The sequence below is a fragment of the Equus quagga genome, chromosome 7, assembly GCF_021613505.1.
Source record: "Equus quagga isolate Etosha38 chromosome 7, UCLA_HA_Equagga_1.0, whole genome shotgun sequence".
Taxonomy (NCBI): Eukaryota; Metazoa; Chordata; class Mammalia; order Perissodactyla; family Equidae; genus Equus; species Equus quagga.
Window position 1 is genome coordinate 8983288 of NC_060273.1, and position 23130 is coordinate 9006417.

At 51.0% G+C, this 23130-nt stretch overlaps 1 protein-coding gene across 8 annotated transcripts in view; it reads left to right on the forward strand.

Moving 5' to 3' along the window:
- Positions 1–23130, forward strand: part of CLEC16A (C-type lectin domain containing 16A) — a 199921-nt gene that overhangs the window by 31607 nt on the left and 145184 nt on the right. For 5 of the 8 annotated variants that reach the window (XM_046666960.1, XM_046666957.1, XM_046666954.1 and 2 more), the window contains 2 exons: positions 3022–3135; positions 19968–20199. In XM_046666960.1, the coding sequence (XP_046522916.1) occupies positions 3022–3135; positions 19968–20199 (346 nt within the window). The remainder of the gene's footprint in view (positions 1–3021; positions 3136–19967; positions 20200–23130) is intronic. The other 3 variants (XM_046666958.1, XM_046666959.1, XM_046666956.1) reach the window with 2 other exon arrangements.

The following is a 23130-nucleotide window of genomic DNA, read 5'->3' on the forward strand; positions in this document are numbered from 1 at the left end:
CATGATTCTGCTTCCCAGATTACCTTCTGGAAGGTATCTCGTAGCAACCTCAGTTCCAGGATTTGTGTCTTGAGCCAATTTGTCTGCCTCCCCTCTTAAACAAGTGTGTTTCCTTCTTGTAATTATGTAATATTTACAAGAAGGGAAAAACTCCATGGTGACCCAGTTACATAACTTTAAAAATATTTTTATTACGAGCAGTCCAGACTCTCAGGCCATCTCTCTAGACTGTCAAGTCGTCAGACGTTTGAGCAGAGCACTGTTCCCACTCCTGCAATGGCGCAGGTATTTATTTGCTTTGCTGAGAGAATGTCCTTCTAACTTGGTCCCTGGGCTGTTTCAAGTTTGAGGTGGGGCTGTCTCTGGTTGGTCTGAAGAGAGATGCAGACCTGGCCTCCTCTCAGCGGCAGGGCAGTCGGGATCCGCATGGGGCCTGCTCACTGTCCGCCCTCAGGCCTGTGTCATGGGGGCTCTGCTTGCTCAGGAGCGCTGCCCTGCTGCCTACGCCTTCTGAATGCCCCTCTGTGCAACGGAGCACGTTGCAAACCTCAGCGTCTCCTGGCACCTTTCTCCGCCGCCTCGTTAGAAATCCGACAGCATCTCCTGCTCGAGACTGTGGGAGTCTGGCAGGACTTGACCAGGCCAGATGCTCAGCCACAGGAATCCCGTGGCACACAGCCTCAGGACCCTGCAGCTGTTGGAGTGATGCACAGGCAGTGTCCTCGAGGAGCACGGCTGCCCACCCCCACAGCTGGCATGTTAATGGAGAGGGGTCAGGCCACACCTTTTCTCTGAGAACCCCTTTTCTCCTGTTTTCTTAGTGAAGGAGCAGCAGCTCTGGCCCCTAATTACTTGTTTCAGTATCACGCAAAAAGCATAGCTTGTAATCTGGGGTTCCTCGGCTTGAGTAACGGAGTCCTCCGTTCCCCCACCTGTTCATTTAGCGTCATCATAATTTTGCCTAAATGTGTGGAAACCTTGAGTCCCGTGTCCGTAAGCATCCTTATAAATTATTTTACAAGCACAGCTACAAAACCAAGAAGATTCACATTAACAGCATTAATTTAGTGTGAGAGGGCATGCCGTCCTGCCGAAACTAAATGGCCACTCACAACGAGAGTGTGGTGCAGACAGGATGTCCCAGCTTTGAGTCCGGTCTGCGCACGTTTCCACGTACCGTGTGATGACTGGCCCTCCCCCACTTCTGTCCATCCAGAGCTCAGAAAGGACTGGGCACTGTGTCCACAGGTGGGAGTCGGTGGCCTTCGTCTTGTGGGCCTTAATAGGTCCTCAGTGAATGTTTGCGAACTCAGTGAAGCATGGATAAATGATCAGTTAGGGTCACATCCAAACCAGGTGCCCAACAGACATTTGTGGAATGAATGAACTCAGTGACTGGGGTTTTGTTTTGTTTTTGGCGAAGTGGCGGCAGTAATTTGGCCATGATGAAGGTGAGAAAAATCCTCATTGTCATCATCATCATCATCATCATCATCATCATCGCTAGCATTTGAATGCCTGCCACAGCCCTGGACGTGGGTTAACTCGTTTGATCATACTATGTAGTCTCTCTGATAGTCACTGTGCAGTGTTTTAAAAACAGATGTGCCTTTTTTTTTAGGTAGGTACCACATTTGGCTATTCTGCCTGTACCTTTAATCTGAATTGTATTTATTTTTTTGGACAATATATTCACCCTATTCAAACAGTACAAAACGACATACAGGGAAAAGTCTCCTCTTACCCCTGTCCCCCAGGCACCCAGACCCACTGCTCAGAGGCAGCCAGTGTTTCAGTTTCTGCCTTTACTTTTTTAATTTACAACATTAATTTTTTTAATAAAAAATTTTCTTAAGTTAAAAAGTTCAAACAGGTGAAAACCAAGTTTCCTTTCTACTTTTGTTTTCAGTCTCCTGATTTCTATCCCCAGAGACAACTGTAGTTAGAGGGTTTTCCTGTGTCCCTCCAGAGAGTTCTCTGCTGGGGCTTCTCAGCTGGGGACAATTTCACCCACCCCAGGGGATGCTGGGCAATGTCTGGAGACATTTTTGGTTGTCATGACTGGGGGAGGGAGTGCTACTGGCATCTGGTGCGTAGAGGCCAGAGATGCTGCCAAATATCCTGCAGCGCACAGGACGGCCCCCACAAAACAGAATTATGGCCCGACTATAGTGCCAAAGTGTAGAAGCTTTTCCATATGTGCATAAGCAAATACAAATGTGCACACGCTCCCTTTTTATATACAGATGGCAGATCCATGCTATGCTACACCCACGTTGCCTTTGCATTTTAAAACAAAGTAGCAGGTGTGCCTCAACCTGCTTGGCCAGGCCATTTTGAATACCCTGAACCCTAAAGCTGGTCCTCTGAGCATTGGGCAACAGGGTGGGGTGGCAGGGACGTCCCGGACAGCCCAGCGCCTGCTGATTTTACATCCTGGCACGACTAGGTCGGTCTCTGGCTCGTGTGGCTTTTCTTCCCCACAGTTTCCACACCTACCTGTGCTGCCATGGAATCCTAGTGTGCTGACACCCACCACCGGGGTCAGAGGTCATTCCAGGGATGGAATCTGTGCAGCCGACCCTTTGCCAAGTCCTTGATTGGAACAAGATTCTCGGGCCCCTTCCTGCGTAACTAAAGGATTGGGCGGGTGCCCTCTGGTCTCGTCATAATCGAATCTGACACGAGAATGCATGTGGACAGGGAGGAGTGTGCTGGTGTGGCTGCTCCTTTCCCGAGTTGCTCCCCTTCGGCTGGACTTGGCTTCGCCCCACCATGAGGGACGGTCTCACTTTACTGCACTTCCTTCCACTGAGGAGCAGCCAGCCAACTAGGCAACAGTCGGAATGAAGAAAGGGCCAGCCCTCAAAGGAGAAGAGTGTGACTGGTTTTTCCTAAATGTGACCCGTTCTTCGTCACAGGGATTGCTGCGTCATCCAGGGCCTTGCAGCCCAGCCGAGCTGTTTCAGATCAAGGGGGGAAGAGGTTGAAAGACTACACACGTCTCTTCTTTCTCACCAGGTCTTCCTAATTATACATCATGCGCCCCTGGTGAACTCGTTAGCTGAGGTCATCCTGAATGGGGATCTGTCTGAGATGTACGCGAAGACTGAACAGGACGTTCAGAGAAGTTGTGTAAGTCATTCGCATGGGGGCTGTTTTGAGACATTGATAAGAGGCCGTTGCTCGTTTTGTTATTGTGTGTGTTTCTCTAAAACCAGAAACCAACATTCTGGTTATACAGCAACAATGATGCAGAAGCTGGTCTGGGATTCAGGGAACCTAATCAGAGTCTTGAAATGCATACCGAGGAAAACCTAGGTTGGGTACTAAGTGGATTCGATTGATCGTATGTTAGTAAACATGGATTTCTACTTCTCTGGGCCTCAGATTGCGTATCTGTGAGACACTATTATTGGGACAGAATGAGAGAATACCTCATCTAAGACACAGATATCTACAGAGGCTGGACAGGGAACTTGTATGAATGATGCAGGCCCCAGGGGAGAGCAGTAGGGAGTGGTGGGGACTGTGGCAAATTGGAAAGTGTATGTGTCCTCTGTGAGCAGCTGCCGTCCCACCTCTGCCTGCAGTTGCTCTGTAGGAGTATGGATGCAATATTGCCTGATTTTCTCATGTTTCCAGAAAACCTGGAAATCTGCATTTTGGTGCAAAATCTCCCCAGTTATCCCTGTACTGTCGTCTAAATAGAGCATGTTTGTGGTTTGCAGGAGCCTTGAAGTTGCGTTTTGTGCTCTGCTAGAGGAAAACACCTGAGACCAGTGTTGAACATTCTCCTGAACCTTTCCAAGCTGGGCCTTTGTCTCTTGCCAGCCTTCCCTTCTCCATCCTGCTCACATGTGCTGAGCTCCAGGCTGCCTTAGTCCTGGTACAGCTCGTTCTTTCCCCAGTATGCCCTGGGTTTCCACCTCCATGCCTGTGCCCTTACCATACCCACAGCCTGGAAGGCCCTTGCTCCTGGCTCCCTCTTATCGGAGATCCTACTTGCTGTAGGCTGCTGGTGGCAGGTGTCTTGTATGCCATTGCATCTGCTGCAGCACAGGCTTGGCAATTCATGTCGAGGTGAGCGCAGTGTTTGACACAAAGGCTGTTTCATGAGGGCCCTGGCTCTGCAGCCAGGTTCTCAGGCAGTAGGCACACAGGTGAAAGGGCTGGGCTTGCCCTTGGCAGTGGCCTCTGCTGCTATATCTGAGTGAGTGGGCGGAGTGTGATCCCGAAGCATGAAAGGCCGGAACTGCATGGAGTACGATTACGAGAGTGCCCTGTCCTTCTGGTTTTTCTGGCATGCGGTGGCTTGGCCAGGCCGTTTGAGGGAGCATTGGAGCCTTTGAAAAGGTTTCCAGAAACTTTCTGTCCTTGGTGGTGGTGGCATTAGTTCAGCTGAATTGCTCAGGGCCTTTTCACGGCGTTTGTGTGGCCCATCCTTTTTTGATTCATTCAACAAGTATTTATTAGGCCCTTTCTTGGGATCAGGCATTGTGCTACCTCTAGGGGTGTACAAAACCCCAAACAGTCTCTGTTGCATTGGAGCTTTCCAGTCCAGTCCAGGAGAGAGAGCTGTTGATCAGATAGACAACTGAGTGTACCGTCTGAAGTCCTGGACGTGCTCTGAGGGGAGGAGTAGTGTGTGGTGAGAGAGTTTAACTAGAGGTGACGGAGTGACAAGTGTCAAACAGGAGAGACACCCCTAATGGTCCATGTCATGACAACATATGGTCCAGAAAATGTGGGCTGACTTGGCATTTATGGAGCCAGAGATGCTCTTTTGTAACTTTCTTAAACTAGCTTTTGCTGAGTGAAGGCAAGTAATGGAATGCTGAGTCAGCCGGCCCGGTCAGAGCTGCTGAGGACCCCAGCAGCCAGCGGGTCACCCTGGGCAAGTTATTGCCCCCATTTTGGAAAGTGGGAGAGCAAGCCCTATTGCAGAGGGCTGTGGTAGGGGGCTGGGGAGAAAAGAGATTTAAAGTGCCCATCAAGTGCCTTATAGGTTGCAGTCTGGCCCTCAGAGCTGTTTGGTTTGCTCTTCAAAGTGTTTAAAAGAAAATTTTATGAATTACCAACTGTGAAATTTAGGAAGGTTCGCATAAAAATCTGGATTTCAGGCTTGTCTTGAGCAGTGGGAAGATCTGGTGCCATGGTGTGCGTGTTCCTGCAGGAGGCTTCTCAGAGGCTGCCCCCAGCAGCTGGGGTGTCGCTGCCCTCACATCCGCCCAGGCCCCACCCAACCTGCTGCTGGCTCCTGCTGCGTTGATACTCATGACAAGTTGGAATGTGTTAGGTCCCTGTGGCTCTCTTTTGTTGCATGATTCCAGACCCCCAAATGGTGTTAAGGCTTCGTCACAGAATGTCTTCCCTCCTGCTGAGGTTAGACTTCAGGTTCCACGAGATGAACCCAGAGATTGGCGGGGCACTGGGGTTTGCAGGGTTTTTTCCATTGAAATTGATTGGCATGCAGTGGCAAGAAATAACACAGAGCGATCCCCGTACCCTTTCCCTGCTTTTCCCCCAGTGGTAACATCTTGCAGAACTCTAGTCCAGTAGCACAAGCAGGATATTGACAGTGATACGTGGGGTTTGCAATCTGAGCAAAAGCAAATTGCAGCGACTTACTGGCAACCTCTCAGCTTAGCATCCCCACTTTAGTTGAACGCTCTCATCAGAGGCAGCGTTTAGGAGATCCTTTCTTTGTCCTGATGGCCTCCTCTTGGGATGAAGTTCCCGCCTCCATTGTGATAGACACAGCCGCTCGTCGTGGTGGACGCCTGAACTGAAAATGAGATTCTTTTGAGCATGGAAGGCATTGCTCGCCCAAGTGAAAGTGTCAGCTTTCTACTTCCGGTTATTACCTTTCCCCGATGCGAAAGCGAAGTTTGTTGCATTCTGACGACTACAGTTGAAATTCGGGAAGAGTGGAGGAGCGTCTCGTTTATGGCTTGTTTGACAATAGTCCTGGCAAGGTTTACCTTCCTTCCCTCTGAGCAAGAACAGTCTCCTATTGTTTCCTGCCTAACTCGGATGTGGTTTGATCATACTTGTTTTAAGTTCTTGGTCTTTTTTAACCTACTTTCTCCTTCCCGTAATTTGTAGATAAGTTACTGGTATTGCTTCATTTTACCAGCAGACCTTTCACAAAACCAAACCAAAATTGAAGAGAGAGAAGCGGAGGGGAGAGCAGAGTTATTTGAAAAGTCTGTAATTTAGGGTTAGGTTTAAAACACATCAGCATGGTTAGATAAATGTCTAATTGAAATTCATCTGTGCATTAAAATCATATGGTTCCTGCCAGGGTGTAGTTCTTGCTATAATTCTAATGCAGAGCAGATTGTGTTTCTCATCGGGGAAAAGAGAGTAAGAGAACACTAATTCTGAAACTGCTAACATCTCATTCTTTTGCAAAGCGAACATATAGATTAGATTATGGGATATGCATCATTACCTGTAGGTACTTTTTTAAAAAAGGGGCTTTTTTCATCCTGGGTTTGTGTGGAATAGTTTCCTTAGTTTTTGCATTCGTTCATCCATTCCTTCAGCAGGGATGCAGGGGTGCACAGGAAGGAGACGACCCTGCCCTCCCTGGGCTTCCCATCCCCTCTGAGGACAGGGCACTGTGCCTTAGAGATGCCTGCATCGCCTGGGCCATCCTGGGGCTTGCCAGAGATGCTCAGGGGGCACTCACTGCAGGAGTGAATGACTCGGGTGAACCAGTGGCAGGGTCACAAGGGCCCTCGTGATGTTCCTAATGACTCTCAGAACAGAAATAGCCTCAGGGCCTGACCCTCACATGCCCCCTTCTCTGCACAGAGCCAGGCTTGGGGGAAGGCGTGCTAGAGTGGGTTGCTTTTGCTGCTCTTCCACTTTCCGCCTTAAGAGGCAATCGAGTGGAGTGGATTCTGGAGCCACACTGCTCGAGCTCCTCAAATCCTGGCTCATCTTACCAGGTGTGTCCACCTCTCAGGACCTCAGTTTCCTCACCTCTGCAATTAGAATAACAAACATGGGTTTGCGAAGAGGACTAAATGCAGTGTCAAGTGTGTATTCCAAGGCCCAGCACACATCAAGGCCTAGATGTTAGATATTAGCATTGTAACGATCTTAGCTTCCGAGGCTGCCAAACAACCGGGTGTTCCCTACTGGGGACCTCCCTTCTGGGAATGATTGACATAGAGGCACACTTTGTGCAGCCCTTCGGGAGGCGCCTTGTTGCCAGACACAAAGGCGCGGAGGGCCCAGTATTAGCAACGGTGACGACGACGACGACGACGACGACGACAGCACTAAAGTAAACGTGGCAAGTTAGTCGCAGTGGGCTGAGCCTTCATGTGCATTCTGAGCCCTTCAGCTCAGTCAGCCCCAGGTTCAATGTCTGGAAAGTGCTCATACTTAATGAGCTAATGCGCATTCACATGGTCGGCTGGCTGTGAATTCAGAACAGGACTCAGTCCTGGGGGCCAGATAGGTTTGTTAGTCTCAAAATGAGGACGTCCACCATCTCTCTATAGGCTCCACTTCAGCCAATTGGGATAGTCTCCAGAAGATTCTCTGGGGATCCAGAAGAGTGAGCACTCACCTAAAGTGTTGGCTGCCACTTCTCTACGTGACACCTGTCCTTTTTGGGAGCTGGACCCTCTGCCATTAGAACGTTCCGCCAGGACATGGCATGTGGACCTGCAGCTGAGAAAAGAGCAGCCTGGCTTCTCTGGATCGTTTGCAGAATCAGAGCATTAATCGTTGGCTGGGGTCCCCTGGTCACTGCTCAGGGCTCTCTTTCCAACCAGGCTGGAACCAGACAGTGGCTCAGCCTCCCGAGCATGGAATGCCTCTGGCAGGATAGCCCCCCTCGCAGCCTGGATTCGAGTCCCCGCATCTTTCAGTGACCCTGACCTTACGTGTGACCCTGGGTTAATCAGTGCTGGTTCTGAAGCACACACGTTCTTCTTCCTGAGAGTGGAAACAGGCTCTGGGAGAGGGTTGACTGTGAACACCGAAGGAAAAAGATAAACTACTATAAATCAAGGGCCTTAACTGGCACTGCTGCAGACATTCCCACAAAAGAATTAGAGCCCGTTGTGTCTTCTCCCCGTCTGCCGGGCCCTGGTGGTCTGTCCCGTAATCCCTCAACAGACTCGCAGCTCCAAGGCGCCCTTACTGCCTGCAGAAGTGTTGAGTGTGGCAGCACGGGTCCACGTGTAGGAGGATCTGACAGAATCAAAGAGAATCCAAAGGGCAACCTGTTCCACGTGTCAAGTAGGGTGTTGTAGACGAGAGATGGCTCAGAGGCAGTTGCCTCTCCCCTTCTCCTGTGTGCAAGGTGGCGACAACTGACACAAGTCCTGTGGCATGGAGGCTCTCGGAGGAGCAGCCTCTAGGCAGGGCTGCAGGTGACTGGACCTGATGGCTCAGGGGTGCTGGTCCTGGTCCAGGAGCCAGAGGAGGCCCAGGGGTTCTCGGAACGGCCACATCCTGGAGGAGCCAACAGAGAAAACCAGAGTGGGCAAAGCGGGGGTGGGGTGGGGTGGAGAAGGCTCTGTGACTCAGACTCAAGCTGGCATTTCTGTGTCTGCCCGGCAGCGTGACACAGAGTGGGCTGCGGTGGCCACAAGGCCAGAGACGGCTCCATGAGGTGAGGTGGTGTCACGCCCCCTGCTGAATGGGGACCTTCCCGAGTCTGTGTTGAGCCATGGCTGACTTCTTCCAGGTTTCTGCAAAAATCAGGAAACTCAGGAGTGGGAACAGAAACATGCAGAACCTTCCACTCCTGCGGTCTCTGCCCTGGGACTTGGTTAGTTTTCATCAGCAGCCTGGCCCTTCAGGCATTTGAGTTTTTTGACCAGACTCGGAGTTCCTTGAAACTGGGTCAGAATTATTCATGCATCTATTCAACAAGTTTTTATTGGGCATGTACCAGGCACTGTTCTCGGCACTGGAGATGCTCCAGGGAGCAAAACAAAGACCCCTGACCCCAGGAGCTTCTCTTGTGGTGGGAAAAGAGAGAGGGACAATAAAACTGTTAGCAAACAGTAGAGCCTGTTAGTGTGAGAGGTGCTCTAGACAGCAGCAGTAGCGAGCAGAGAAGAGGGAGGGGCAGGGCTCCACAGCGTGGCCAAGGTGGGCCTCCTTGGGAAGGTGACATCGGGGCACAGACTTGAAGGAAGTGAGGGAGCGAGTCATACAGCTATCTGGAGGAAGAGCGTTTGGGCCAGAAGGAACAGGCAGTGCAAAGGCCCTGGTGTGTTGGAGGAACAGCAAGGAGCAGCATGGCGAGGCGGAGCGTTGTGGGAAATGAAGTCAGGGAGGGACCGAGGGTCTGCAGCCTGTGGCACCCTGTGGGCCATTGGAGGCCTCAGGAGTTTACACTGAGAGAAATGGGAACAGCCTAACCTTCGCGTCCCCAGTGTTTAGCACGGTTCCTGCAGTAAACATTGATTGTCTTGAAATAACACATCTCAAGAGGGAATCAAGCCCCATATCTCTAACGAGCCACGGAAATCCAGTCTTGGTCAGTGCCAGTCTGCGAACCGGGATGTGCAGTTTTGCTCACGGGGGCTTCGCTTGGCAGGAGCTGGGGGCCGCACATGGGCGAGAAGGGGCCAGTCTGTTTACTCCCCTCTCTGGGCACTCCAGCAGTTTAACGACTGTGGGCCAGGAGGGGAGGCATGAGTCACTCATTCCCGATGGGGGACAGTGAGCGTGTCGCGTGGGTATCACCCTCATCCCAGGAGACAGTGGGGTTCCCCAGTGAGTTCTGCGGTCCTGGCTGGCCTGAGGCTGACTGCCCGCTGGCCACTTGCTGCATTGCTCACGTCCTAACCCCAGGGGACCCTCCTGGGAACCTCCAGCCAAGCGTGGGGACAGATTCTGGGAAGCTTCGTGAGCAAAGAAAGAGAAACAACATTCGAGGGCTTCGTTCACTCAGGCAGTGTGCTCTGGGGGACTTGTGGACTCTGGCTGGGGCCCCCTTATGAGGGCAGTGCCCATTCACTGTGAGCTTACTGGCTTGCTCCCTCTCCCCTCACCCTCCCACGAGTACTTGTGGAGCACCACAGATTCCAGGCAGGTGCTGTGCTGGCCACAGAGAATACAGATCGAACAAGACAGACATGGTCCTCTCCTGACGATCTGGTGGGGAGAGACACAGGAAACCAGCTCATCAACACAGATGGAGATTTGGACCTGGGAAGAAATACGAAACAGCCTTGGGAGACGATGGGGAAGGAAGCCATCCCTGAGGAGCTGACATTGGGTTTGAGGCCTGAAGACTGAGGCGCTCGCCCTCCTGAGAGAGGGGGTGGGGGGGCGAGGGCCACGATGGTCCAGGTATGGAGAATGGTGAGTCACAGAGCTCCGCGTGTCTGGGATCAGAAGAGAGGCCAGGATGCAGGAAACGTACGGGGTCGGTGCAAGAGGGGAGCATTTTCGTTTCGCAGAAGAGGAACATGCTCGTTCATCTCATTTCACATCTCGATAAGGCTTACAATAACCCAAAGAGTGAGGTAGTATTATCGTCACATTCTCCGCATGAGGAAGCTGACACTGCCAGAGGTTAAGAGGTCATTCTCTTGTCACCCTCCTGTTGGGGGTTGCAGGCGTCCAGCCCCAAATCCCCATGCTGTTTCTGTTTCACGCCCTTAGGTCACCGTCTGCAATGATAGTCACTTCCAGGTTAGCATGAGATGTAGGGGAGTGTCATGTTCCGGACTGAATGTTTTGTTAATGGAGAGCCACCAATATTTCACAACTAATTACTTTTTTTTAGAGAACAAAACATAGTAAAATACTCCTCCTGAAGAAATACCAAGTAAATGCTTGGTACGCCGTTGTTTAATGAAAGAGTATGAGGTATTTCGTTTTGCGTAAGCGTCAGACATACCTCTTCCATCGTAAATATCTTGTAATTAAATTGGTCCCACAAGCATCCAGTGGCTCTTGATTGAATTCCAGACACAGCATGGAGGGGGACAGACCAAGCAATGCTAGTCTTGAGGAGGACAGAGAAGATGACGTGGGTGAAGAAGGCCAGGGGGATGCGGCTGGTCTCCCACAGACCAAGCAACACCCCAGAGGTTGCTTTCTGCGAAGGCACAGCACTGTCTTGGTGTGACCTGCTGTCCCTCCCAAAGTCAGTGTGCTGAGCGGGTGTGCAGTGCCAGTCCTCCACGCCCCAAGATTGTTCCGATTCCAGAGAAATGGATGTTTCTTTGCTTCCTGCCTCTGCAGCTGCAAGGCTGCCTGATAATTGGCCAGTTCATGGAGAAGAGTGCATGCTCCTCTTGTCAATGGAAGCGGCCTGTTACCTCTCTGTGTGCCCCCTCCGTAGGTTCCCCTTCCCCATCCGATTTGTCAGCGTCCGCCTGTCGCCTCCCTGCTGTGGGCGCAGTCGAGCGTTCTGGACGTGTGCTCAGGCCTCGGCTCGGGGGCCCACATTACTCATGCTTTGGCATGTAACACATGCGTCCATACATCACCCTGAGTCTACTCTGGCTGACGCAGGCTTGCTGATCACCTCGTTCTGGAACGAGAGTAGGCTCGCTCCGCAGCAATTACCCGACCTCCCTTCACAGCCAGCTGCAGAGCCACTCCCGGCAGTGCCATTGGTTCTCCTTGGTGTCACCCTGGGCCACCGTGACCCCCTGTGGCATGTGGTCTCTGTGTGTATGAGCCAGAAGTGGGAAGTAATTACACGTTGTGGTTGGCCGTAATCGTCGTCAGAGGCCCGCCCGGTGAGTGATGTGTAAACCCTCCTGAGCTTTTGCTCCATGGGGCTACCTGCTTCTCCGATTAGTGTGATCCGGGCATGGCAGGGCCTCACCATCAGTCCTCCCGGGGCTGGCCCCACCTTGGGAGGCTCGGCGAGCGCTTGTGGAAGGGCGTCACTGTTGGAGCCGTGCAGCAGAACGGTTGAGCACGTGGGCACTGAGGCTAGACTTCCTGGGTTTAAGCCCTGGCCCTGCCTCTTGCCAGCAGGTGACCCTGGGCCGGTCCCTCTGCAGCTTCCTTCCCCGTTTGGTCATCTGGGGGATAAAGTGAGTCAATGTAGATAACGTGTTCAGAGCTGTGCTGGGCACATTTCAAATGCTCGCTGAGTATTTGTGATGATTGTTACTACCTGGAAAAAATAACAGGAACGTGTGCTCGCCCTTGGCGCCTCACAGCAGCCCTGTGTAGGAAGTGCTAATCTGAGGCCTATTTGATGCATGGGGAAACTGAGGCCCGGAGAGGAGAAGGGAGTGAGCAGCTCAGCCAGGACTCAATCCCGGGCCAGTGGGACACCGAGCCTGGGCCGGGGCTGCTCCAGTGTCCCCGTGCATCCCCCTCTGCCTTCGCTGTAGACCCTGCCAGTCCAGCCCTGAGGCTGGAGTGGGGAAAGGCTGGCCAGGGGCCCAGGAGCCCTTTTGGGAGGCCAAGTCTAGCCTGCTCCCAAACCAGAAAGCCAGTGCACGTGAGTTGCTAGGCACGAGCGAGTCAAGGTTAAAGCAGAGAGTGTGACTGCTTTTTAAACAGTAGCCCGGCTCTTCCCTCTTCCTCCTAGGCATCTATTTGCCAGGGGCTCGAAGGTGAATAAACATTTCTAGAGTGTCCTTTGTGGCAGGCGTTCTGCCCGGCATTTTTGCATCAGGAGCTCATTTCCACCTGTGGCAGCGTGTGATGGAGCTGCTGGTGTCCCTGTTTTACAGATGAGAAAACTGAGGCTCATTTGGTCAGTCACCTGGCCAGTGGGTGGCTCTGAGATGGATCTGGATCGGGCTCAGGTTGGCCCCTAGACAAGGCATGTTTTTGTTAGCATCGTCTGCCTCCTTCCTCCTGGTTCTCAAATTACTTAGCAGAGGTGTTTGAACAAAAGGATTCTTGTTGCTTCCTCGGAAGGTGAGTGGGCTAGGCCTGGGAGAGCCTGGAAGGTGAGCTTTCTTAGCTTGATTGTTTGACACCTCCTACAGATCCAGACAGAATCCCGGGGCCTCGTCACCTGTCCTTCCCTTGCCTGCCCCCTCTGGCCACCAGTCTCTTTCCCTCTCCTTTTCTTCTCAACCAAGATTCTTCCCAGAGTGGCCCGCCTGGTGTCTGCACACTCCTTTTCCTGGCCACTGCCAGCCTGTGCCTTCTCCCCTCCCCACTGCACCACTGAATAGGCTCAAGGAAGCCTGCTCAGCAGGCTGCCTCTCCCAGGTGCTGAGGCCGGGGCGCCTTGGCATCTCTTCCCAGGCCACGAGCACCATGAACTCTTCATGAACAGCTGGCTGGGGCCGCCCGGCTGGCGCAGCACCACCCCCCTGACTTTCTGTGTGCCGGCTGCTACCTGGGGATCTGGCCAAGCACATTGTGTCCCAGGGCACCACCGCTGTCACCAAGCACACCAGCTCCCAGTGACCTCGGCCTTGACAGAAATAAAGGGTGAAAGCCGGAGCTCTGTGCTGGCCTTCCTCCCATTCTCCTCTCTTCCCAAGTGTTCTGGCGAACTCCTGTTAACGTTCACAACTCAGTTCAGTCATTTCCTTCTCCATGAAGCCCTCCTGAGCTCCCCACCCCCGACCTGGCAGAGTTCCCCACTCCTTCCTCCATGCCACCATTGCCCCTCTTTCTCCCAGTGTCCGCGTGGGACACACCGCAGCACCCGGCCTGCTCCTGGCTGGCCCATGAGCTCTGCGAAGCTGTGGCCCGTGGCCGCCTCGCCCTTAGCCCAGCACTTGGCATTGAGTCCGGGCTCAGTGAGTGAACGGTCAGTCCCTGGTGACTGCAGAGCCCAGCTTCCCGAGTTGTCTGCTTGCTCCTTGCTTATCCTGAAGGCACTGTGACGACCTGCCTTTATTGACAATCCTCTAGGTAAACGTCCTTTTAGATTGAGGGATAACATAAATAAAGTGCATAAAAGGGCAGTAATCTGAGGCATACCGCTTGCCGGCTTTGTACTTATGATCACATTTGTGCGTAATTCAGTCAAGACAGAAAGCACTTCAGGCATGCTATACAGCTCCTCGGTCTGCGACCAACCCTCCCGCCCCTCCCCCTGGCTCATCACCACTCTGACCTCTAGAGGTGCCCTTTTACAGGTTTCTTCTTTAATTGTGGTAAAATACATGTAACAGCATTGATGGTGGATTAACCCTTTTTAAGTCTACAGTTAGTGGCATTAGGGACCTTTTTTAAAGGTGTTCTTTGCATTTAAGTAGCTCTGGTAGTACTTTCTTGGGGTAAAACAACTGAATGATACAGAAACGGCGAGAGTAGAAAGTGAAAGTTTGCCCAACCTCAGTGTCGTCCTCAGAAGGAACCACTGTTTTCAGTTTGTGTATCCTTCCAGATCTTGCTCCGTGTACTGTCATGCCAATATCCATCAACACAGGAAAACGTGATAGCTATGTACATATTTTAAATCCATCATTTTGTTTTTTACCCGTAAATAGAATCCTTGCTTCTTGATGGCTTGCAGCTTGCTTCATCGCGTGTGGTTTGTGTCCGGGACTGTCTGAGAGGGGGCACGTCGACCCCGTGGAGGACACTCGGTCTGACATCTCCGGCATCGGCCGCGCTGCCTCCCCTCCTTCATGCAGACACCCCGGCCACGTGTGTTTCTCTCCTTCCTCCTGTCCCCGTGCTCCCAACCCCTCTTGCTGTCCTTGCAGAGCCTGCTCTCAGATCCGGCAGCCTCTGAAAGGCCTTAGTTATCGCTGACCCCCAAAGCATCACCTTCTCGAGTGTGTAACTTTGAAGCAAGGACCAAAGCTGTAAGTTGAAGGGCTGAGGCTGGTGGAAGGTGTCATTAACCAGCAGTCAGGGGCAGATGCTTTAGGGAGCATTTAGGCCCTCGGGCCATCCCTGAAATCGTATTGCTGGCCTTCAGCTGGCCCTGACCCCAGAAGCCAGCCTAAAGGTCCAGCTACCGAATCCCAGGTCTCCCCCTGCCTCCCCCAGTTGGGTTCCTGGCAGAATCTGTGCAGTCAGCAAGCAGGGCCGAGTACCTCCACGCTTCTGCAGCGCAGGCTCCAGGTCCCTGGGAGATGAGCTCCCGAGCTTGTGGCATTTGGGAGACACAGACCTGTTTGCAGAACACTTTGCTCTGGGGCGTGCGTGTGTGCTTTCTTTAGGGGAAGATCTGGTTTCTGACCCTGAGGTGGGCTTTCCCACTTCTTTTGGTGACTTTCACAGCACCCGCCCTTCCCCTCTGCTCAGCCCAGCTCCCAAAGAGGTCAGGCTCCTCTTTGCTTCCCTCCCTCCCTTTTCTTCTTTTTCTGTTGTTCTCGCCTTCACTTTGGACGCAGTCCCGTGCAGGCAGCAGCCCATCGAGGCCGTGCCCTGCTCCAGGCACCTGGTTTAGTGTTGAGAACACAGTGGGGGCAGAAAGGATGGGATCCCCCCCCCCCAATTCTCCTGGGGGCTTTCCCTCCGGAACATCGGTATTGCCCAGGGTGACGCAGGATTCCTGGGAGGCCGGCAGCCAGGAGGCTCTCGGCAGGAGCAACAGGAACGAGCGCGAAACTCTGCTCGCCTTTCCCAGCCAAGCTCTATCCGCTTCTCACGGGAACTGTGGGATTTTGGTGGTGGTAGTAGTATTAAGAAAAAACATCAGGTCGTTCAAACAGAGAAGAAGAAAACAGAAAGTAAAGTCCACAGTTGATCCTTGTTGAATTTTTTAAAAAGTTAATTTGCATACATGATTAGAAATTTCAAACCAAACGGAGAAGTATAGAAATGAAAAGATACAAGTGCACTTGTGCAGGCGTACACACACAGCACCACCCGCCTTCTTTCTTTCCCCAAAGATGAAATGTTAATATGCTCTTATGCGGCTTTCCCGGAAAAGTTGTTTCCATCGTCACGTGTAGCCTTTGCAAAGCTTTGCCTGAGAGGGAGCGGCTGTGTTCCCTGGTCATGCTTTGTCATCCTGGGGCAGTTCCTGCATCAGTATATCTAAGTATAAAAAGACCTCAGTCTTTTTAACATCTACGTGGATTCCCGCTTTACGGACAGACCATAATTACCTAACCAGTCCCCTATTGATGGACATTTAGGTTATTTCCAGCTGTTTCCTGGGTAGGTTGCATTTTAAAGGTTGAAATTTCCCCGGTAAGCCTGCCATCCCCCCGCTTCTCCGACACCTGATCATCGAGAAAAGCAGATCCCTTTGGAAAGTTCTCAAATTCATTTTCACCGTGATGTTTTTTTTTGATGTAGGCAGGGAGAGGAAGGTAACTGCCATATGGTGGATGCTTGCTGTGTCACCAGACTCTGAAGGCACTTTATGTTCATGATTCTGCTTAGTTCTAGAAGGCCAGAATCCCTTGCCCCACGTTTTAGACAAGGAACCTGAAGCTCAGAGAGGCCCCACAGCTCATGTAGGGTTCAGCTAGGGTTCCCACTGTTCTGACCAGCCCTGGACCTTGTGCCCTCTTTCACTTCCCTTAGTTCTGCCGGTTGTTCCGTACAGCTGAGTCCTTACAGAGCTCAGGGAGAGGTTTCTACATCCATCCGTGTGAATTTCTGCTCATAACTTCCAACTGGGTGGCGTTTTGTTCTGTTTGGTGTTGGTTTTCTCTTTCTGAAAGCTTCGATTGCGTATGGCATGCTCTAAAATTCACTGGGAGTAAGTGGTGATCAGAGGAAGCGGTCGCTGCTTCTTGGGGCCCTAACTTACTGGGGCCGAGTCCTTCAGGAGATGGTGAGGGAGGCATCCGGGACTGCGTTTGATCACGCAGCATCCTAAGTGGGCTCTGATGGATGCTGTCTGTCGAGCCGTGCATGCTGGGAATGCGCCCATCTCTGGGCTCTTGGTCGTTGGCGTCTGTAATGCACTATCTGGGTTTCCTGGACAGTAGAATCATGTCTCAATTTATCTGTCATTTTTGTGGATGAATAATCCAAAGTGGGTAAATAAAAATTAATGTTTAGATTTGGATGCTAATTTAGCTTTCAATTAGGTTTTGTTTTGAGCGTTATTTAAATTAATCTGTGTTCTTTGAGCACATTCTGCTTATTGTCCAGGTACAGTGGCCCCAAGAATACAGTTGGTGGTTGTTTCGGGTAAATTCAGAACATGGATAAATCAGATCAAGATAATGGAAAAGTTTACTTTAAAAGTGTTTGCTTTTTCTGATGACAAAATGATGTCTGAACATCATCCAGACCCTGGAAAGAGAACAACACTTCAGTCGGAGTCCTGTCCCAAACAAATCAGACAGTTTTCTTTTGTCTTTGCTCCTTTCTAACCTGGCCCATGGCATGTAAATACTTTCTAAAGAGTGCTAAATGTGGAACTGAATTTGAGCGACTGGTGAAGCCCTATTATTTTAGGAAGATCTTGAGCTATGGGCGAGCTTCCATTTAAATTCTAACTCTGCGGCTCAGCAGCTGTGTGACACTGGGCAAGTCACTTAGCCCTTCTCCGCCTCTATTTTCTCATCTGTAAGATGGGACTGATAATCCCTGTGTCTCGTGGTTGTTATAAGGACTGATGCAGCCATGTCTTCCACAATACGGGACATGAACCACGGGTGGCATGCCCCTTTTCACTTCTTAGAAGCCCTCTGACTTGTTCTGGGGTAAACTTCTTCCTCTAGGGCAAGCTGATCTTTAACTCATCACTGATACTTGCCAGGCTCCCCTTCTAGAGAGATCCAGCACTTGGCCACATCCAATACACCATGCTTTTTATTTTCTGTTATTTATTTTTATCATAGCAAGGTATACTGGTGTTTTATTTCCTGTAGTGATATGCAGTTTCTTTTAAAATAAATTTATTTCAGCTAAATGAGAAGTTACTAAGAACATCAGTGTGCTGTAGTTAAGACATAAACTGTGGAGATAGTGTATAGGTTTGAATCCCCACTCTGCTGCCTCCTGGCTGTGTGACCTTGGGCAGGACACTTAAAGTCTCTGACCCTCAGTTTCCTTGTTTGTAAAATGAGGATAACAACAGTACCATCTGTTGGGGTTGTTGTAGAGTTTACGTGAGATAATATAGTCAGAGCCCTTAGAGTAGCATCTGGCACACTCGGAGTACAGGCACACCTCGGCGATATTGCGGGTTCAGTTCCAGACCCCCGTGATAAAGCGAATATCGCAGTAAAGCGAGACACACAAATTGTTTTGGTTCCCAGTGTATATAAAAGTTAAGTTTACACTATACTGTAGTCTAGTAAGTATGCAATAGCATTATGTCTAAGACAACAGTGTACATACCTTAATTAAAAAATACTTTATTGGGCCTGGCCCGGTGGTGTAGTGGTTAAGTTCATGCACTCTGCTCTGGCATTCCAGGGTTCATGGGTTCAGGTCCCATGCATGGACCTAGCACTGCTTGTCAAGCCGTGCTGTGGTGGCGTCCCACATAAAATAGAGGAAGATTGGCACAGATGTTAGCTCAGGGACAATCTTCCTCCCCCACCCCCACCCCAAAAAAATACTTTATTGGTAAAAAGTGCTGACCATCTGAGCCTTCAGCGAGTTAGAATCCTTTTGCTGGTGGAAGGTCTTGCCTCGGTGTTGGTGGCTGCTCACTCCTCAGGGTGGTGGTTGCTGAAGGGGGGGCGGCTGTGGCAGTTTCTTAGAATAAGACAACAATGAAGTTTGCCGCACCAGCCGACTCTTCTTTTCACAAATGATTTCTCTGTAGCATGCGATGGTGTTTGAGAGCATTTTACCCACAGGAGAACTTCTTTCAAAATCGGAGTCAGTCCTCTGGAACCCTGCCGCTGCTTTAGCAGCTAAGTTTATGTCCCATTCTAAATTCTTCATTGTCATTTCAACAGTCTTCTCAGCATCTTCACCAGGAGTAGTTTCCATCTCAAGAAACCACGTTCTTTGCTCATCCTTAAGCAGTAACTCCTTGTCCATTAAGGTTTTGTCATGGGATTATAGTAGTTCAGTCACGTCTTCAGGCTCCACTTCTCAGGCTTCACAGACCTGGAGAGAGTCAGGGCCTTGCTCTGGACCAGGCTTTGGCTTAAGGGGATGCTGTGGTTGTTTTGATCTTCCATCCAGAGCACTAAAACTGTCTCCATGTCAGCAGTAAGGCTGTTTTTCTTATCCTTCATGTGTTCACTCAAGTAGCACTTTTAATTTCCTTCAAGAACTTTTCCTTTGCGTTCACAGCTTGGGTAACTGGCGCAAGAGGCCTAACTTTCAGCCTGTCTTGGCCTTTGACGTGCCTTCCTCACTGAGCTTAATCATTTGTAGCTTCTGATGTGAAGTGAGAGGCATGTGCTCTTCCTTTCACTTGAACACTTGGAGGCCACTGGAGGCTTATTAATGGGCCTAATTTCGATAGTATTGTGTCTCAGGGACTCGGGAGCCCGGAGGAGAGGGAGAGAGACGGGGGAACGGCCGGGTGGGGAGCAGTCAGAACACACACGTTAATCACCTGTTTGCTGTCTTACATGAGTGCGGTTCGTGGCGCCCCAAAACAATTACAATGGTAACATCGAAGATCACAGATCACCATAAAAAACAGAATAATAATGAAAAGTTTGAAGTATTGCGAGAATTACCAAAATGTGACACAGAGACACGAAGTAAGCAAATGCTCTTAGAAAAATGGTGCCAGTCGACTTGCTGGATGCAGGGTTGCCACAAACCTTCAATTTGTAAAAACCGCAGTATCTGTGAAGCGCGGTAAAGCAGAGCGTAGTAAAATGAGGTACGCTTGTACCATAAAGTGTTAACTGGGAATGTTTTTCTTGTGCAAATGACTGATCCCTGGGAGGCGCAGAGCTGGTGTAGGTCAGTAGGTCAAGTGCAGAGTTTCTGACCAGGATGGTGGGCGATAAATGGTAGCTGGTGCTATTGTTTTGGTTATTTAATAATGATGATGTTGATAATAGTCATAATAATCAACTAGGAGGTAGCGTTTGTTGTTCTGGAAATTAATGTCCTGGGGGAGAAAGTCTCAGGCAGCTTGCTAGGATCCAGTGAGATCCCAGGGTTCAATTCCATCTTCTGTCTTGGTTCCACTTGTCTAGGCCAAGCCCAGCATTCGGTGCTTCATTAAACCCACCGAGACGCTGGAGCGGTCCCTTGAGATGAACAAGCACAAGGGCAAGAGGCGAGTGCAAAAGAGACCCAACTACAAAAACGTTGGGGAAGAAGAAGATGAGGAGAAAGGGCCCGCCGAGGATGCCCAAGAAGACGCCGAGAAGGCTAAAGGTACAGAGGGTAGTTCAAAAGGCATCAAGACGAGTGGGGAGAGCGAAGGTGAGTGCGCCTGTGAACGCTGCCCTGTCGCCCGCGCTGCGAGCCAGGCTGTCACTTGTGTCTGGTCCCCCTTGTGTGTCAGCGGGTGCTTCTGTTCATCACCGACACCAGTGTACCTAATTCTATACAACCAGCCATTCAGAGGCAGCCATGGCAGATGGGTGCAAGACCCACCCTCATTGGATGGGTGACCTGGAGCAAGGTTCTTTACTCTTAATCCCATGCCTCAGTTTCCCCATCTGTAAAAAGAGGGTAACGAATAGTATCTACTTTGTTATTATAAGAATTAAATGAGTAAATACACGTAACGTGCTCAGAACAGTGCCTGGCCTATGTGATAAGTGTTTCCTGCTGCTACTATCACACCTAGTGTTATTACCATCATCTTTATCGTTACTGCTGCTCTTATTATTGCTTATAACCTGGAATTACGATTTTTGACAGAAGTCATTATTTCCAGGGCACTGAAGGAAGAAAACGGGCCCATGTTTAATGAAATTATGTGCTTTTAATAAGATAACTTTTGTGGAATTCAGTTAATCAGATGTGATCCTCCAGGTTCTCACATTAAGATTTTTAAAGTCCCGTCTGTCTAGAGTGAGGTACACTTGTGTTTGGTGCATACGTGCTGAGTAAGCAGAATCGTTCAGCCCTCTTTTTGCCCTTGTTGGAATGATTCTGGTTTGTTCTTCACTTCCCTCTTATTTAGATGCTAAAACCTTCTCGATCTGGAGAGCATTGACTGCTCTAAGACTAAGTATGCTTGAACTGTGCAGTTCCTTGTGTCATGGGCGGGCTCCCAGCCACACAGATGGGGTGTCTGGCTGCAGCCCCGGGCACTCAGAGTGGGGGAAGTGATGGGGTGGAAATGGGGCAGGGGCTGTGCTTGCTGGAGGTGAGCTCTCACCACCCCTCCTGGGACAGGCACCGGCTCTCAGCGCCTGCCTGTGGTCTGCTGGGGGTGTGGGGGCACTTCCTGTCAGCGTCCTCTGGGTCCTGGGCTGCAGCAGCCACTCCAGAGCCGGGCCCATCCGCCGGGACTGTGTGAGTCCCCCAGTCCACGGCGTCTGGAGCTGGAGAACAGAGCAGCTCAGTAAATCAGTGACTGGCAACTCATTTGTGTTTGGGAATTTGCCACATTTCTGCAGCCAAAACCGGGCCCCGGCCCCACCCCGCTGGCCCATTCTGATTATCTTGGCCGTTCCCAGGGAATGCCACGATCACAGTCTGATCAGCGTAACCACAGCGTCTCTTGGGTGCCGCCCATCTCTCTTTTTAAGGCAGAGTCTCCAGCATGCTTTTATTTCTGTTCAAAGTGTGCAGCAAGTGTTGGGGTAGGAACTCTGTTTGGGCTTGGGCAACTTGCGCCAGCGTCTATCACTTTGGGGGGAGGGGAGGGGCAAGCACAAGGTAAGCCACCCTTGTTTGCTGATTCGGATTGTTCTTTGGTTTTTTTAACTTGGAAGAAAGTTGTCTGCTTAAACCCTAGGTTTAGCTGTGCTGTAGCCACACTGGGGGATAAATGGACAACTTTACCCCATTTTGTACACTGTGTTCTCCTCGATTTTGTTTTGGAAAGATGCTACCTCTTTCATTCCAGTCCTTTTAAGGGCTGCTCTCTCATCAGGCCTGGGCCCGTGACTAACCGTGGTGTGGACACAGGGCAGGCTGGGCCTCAAACACACAATCACATGAGTCAGCTGGGCGGCCCAATCCTGGCGCATGGGGGCTTCAGTGGCTCGGCAAGCCTGCCGTTCCAGAGGCCTGTTGGGGTTGGGTAAGGACCCCGTGCACACTGAGCCCACCAGCCCTGTGCAGGGGCAAGGAGAGAACTATTCACCAGCCTCTGAAAACATGTTTTCCAGGTGGTTACTCAGCCAGCTTGTGCCAGACAGGGCCCTGGAATTTCCCGGAGGCCTGGCTTGGACAGTTGACGCTGACTTCAGAGCTCAGTCAAGCGTGGCTCTCAACGACCCCCTCGGCGTTTCGGTGCTCTCCTATTTTCTCAAACTCGTATTAGTCATTCCAAAATCTGATGGGCCTGTTGTCTTCGCACCCAGCTCGCCATAAATAGATACAACTTTCACAGGCCCGTCCAGCAGAAAGACACCTGACCAGGCAGCAGCAGGCGTATTCTGGAGCTTGTTGAGTTGTATCTTTGATCTCTTAGTTAGTCTCCTGTTAGGAGGTGCGGCTGGTGGATGTTCTCTCCTTCGATTGTATCTGTGTTTGAGTGAAACCGCACAGCTGTTAATTCCTGTGACTTGGAAGGGTGTCAGGCATATTTTCTCATTCAGTTTCCAGCCAGAGGACAGTGTAGATGGGGGAGGTGCCTTGGAGCTGGGAGACTGACTTGCAGTCCTGTCCCAACATCTAGGTTTATTGTGGGCCTTGATGGTCTTCGTAAGCTCTGGACCTGATTTTTCCCATCTGAAAGTGATGAATGTAGAAAATATCATTCACATGATGACTTTTTTCTTAATGAGTATTTGTTAGGATCCTTGCATTTACAAGATTTAGAGATTCTACTCAGACTGGCTTAAGCAAAAAGGGTGATTATTGTTCACGTAACTGGGAGGCTTGGTCAGGGCTGGACCCAGGTGCAGAGATGACCTTTGGCAGCGCCAGGCTTGCTTCCTGCCAACTTAGCCACCAAGTAGAGAGGGAGCTGTTCCTTCCCGCTGGCTGCAGCAGAAGTCTGGGGGCCGTGCCGGTTGGTGCCGACAGGCCTGGCTTGTCCACCTGTAGAGGGATGTTCTGTGCCGATTGGCCAGGCCTGGGTCCTATGTCTTCACTCCCGTGACTCCCTCAGTCAACAGTGAGGTGCGCGCAGCAGAAGAAGGGCTCGTGGATGCTGGGCCAGCGGAAACAGCAGCTGCTCCCCTTGGAAGCCACACTGTTTCTGTGGACTCCTCATCCCCCTCAGGGCTT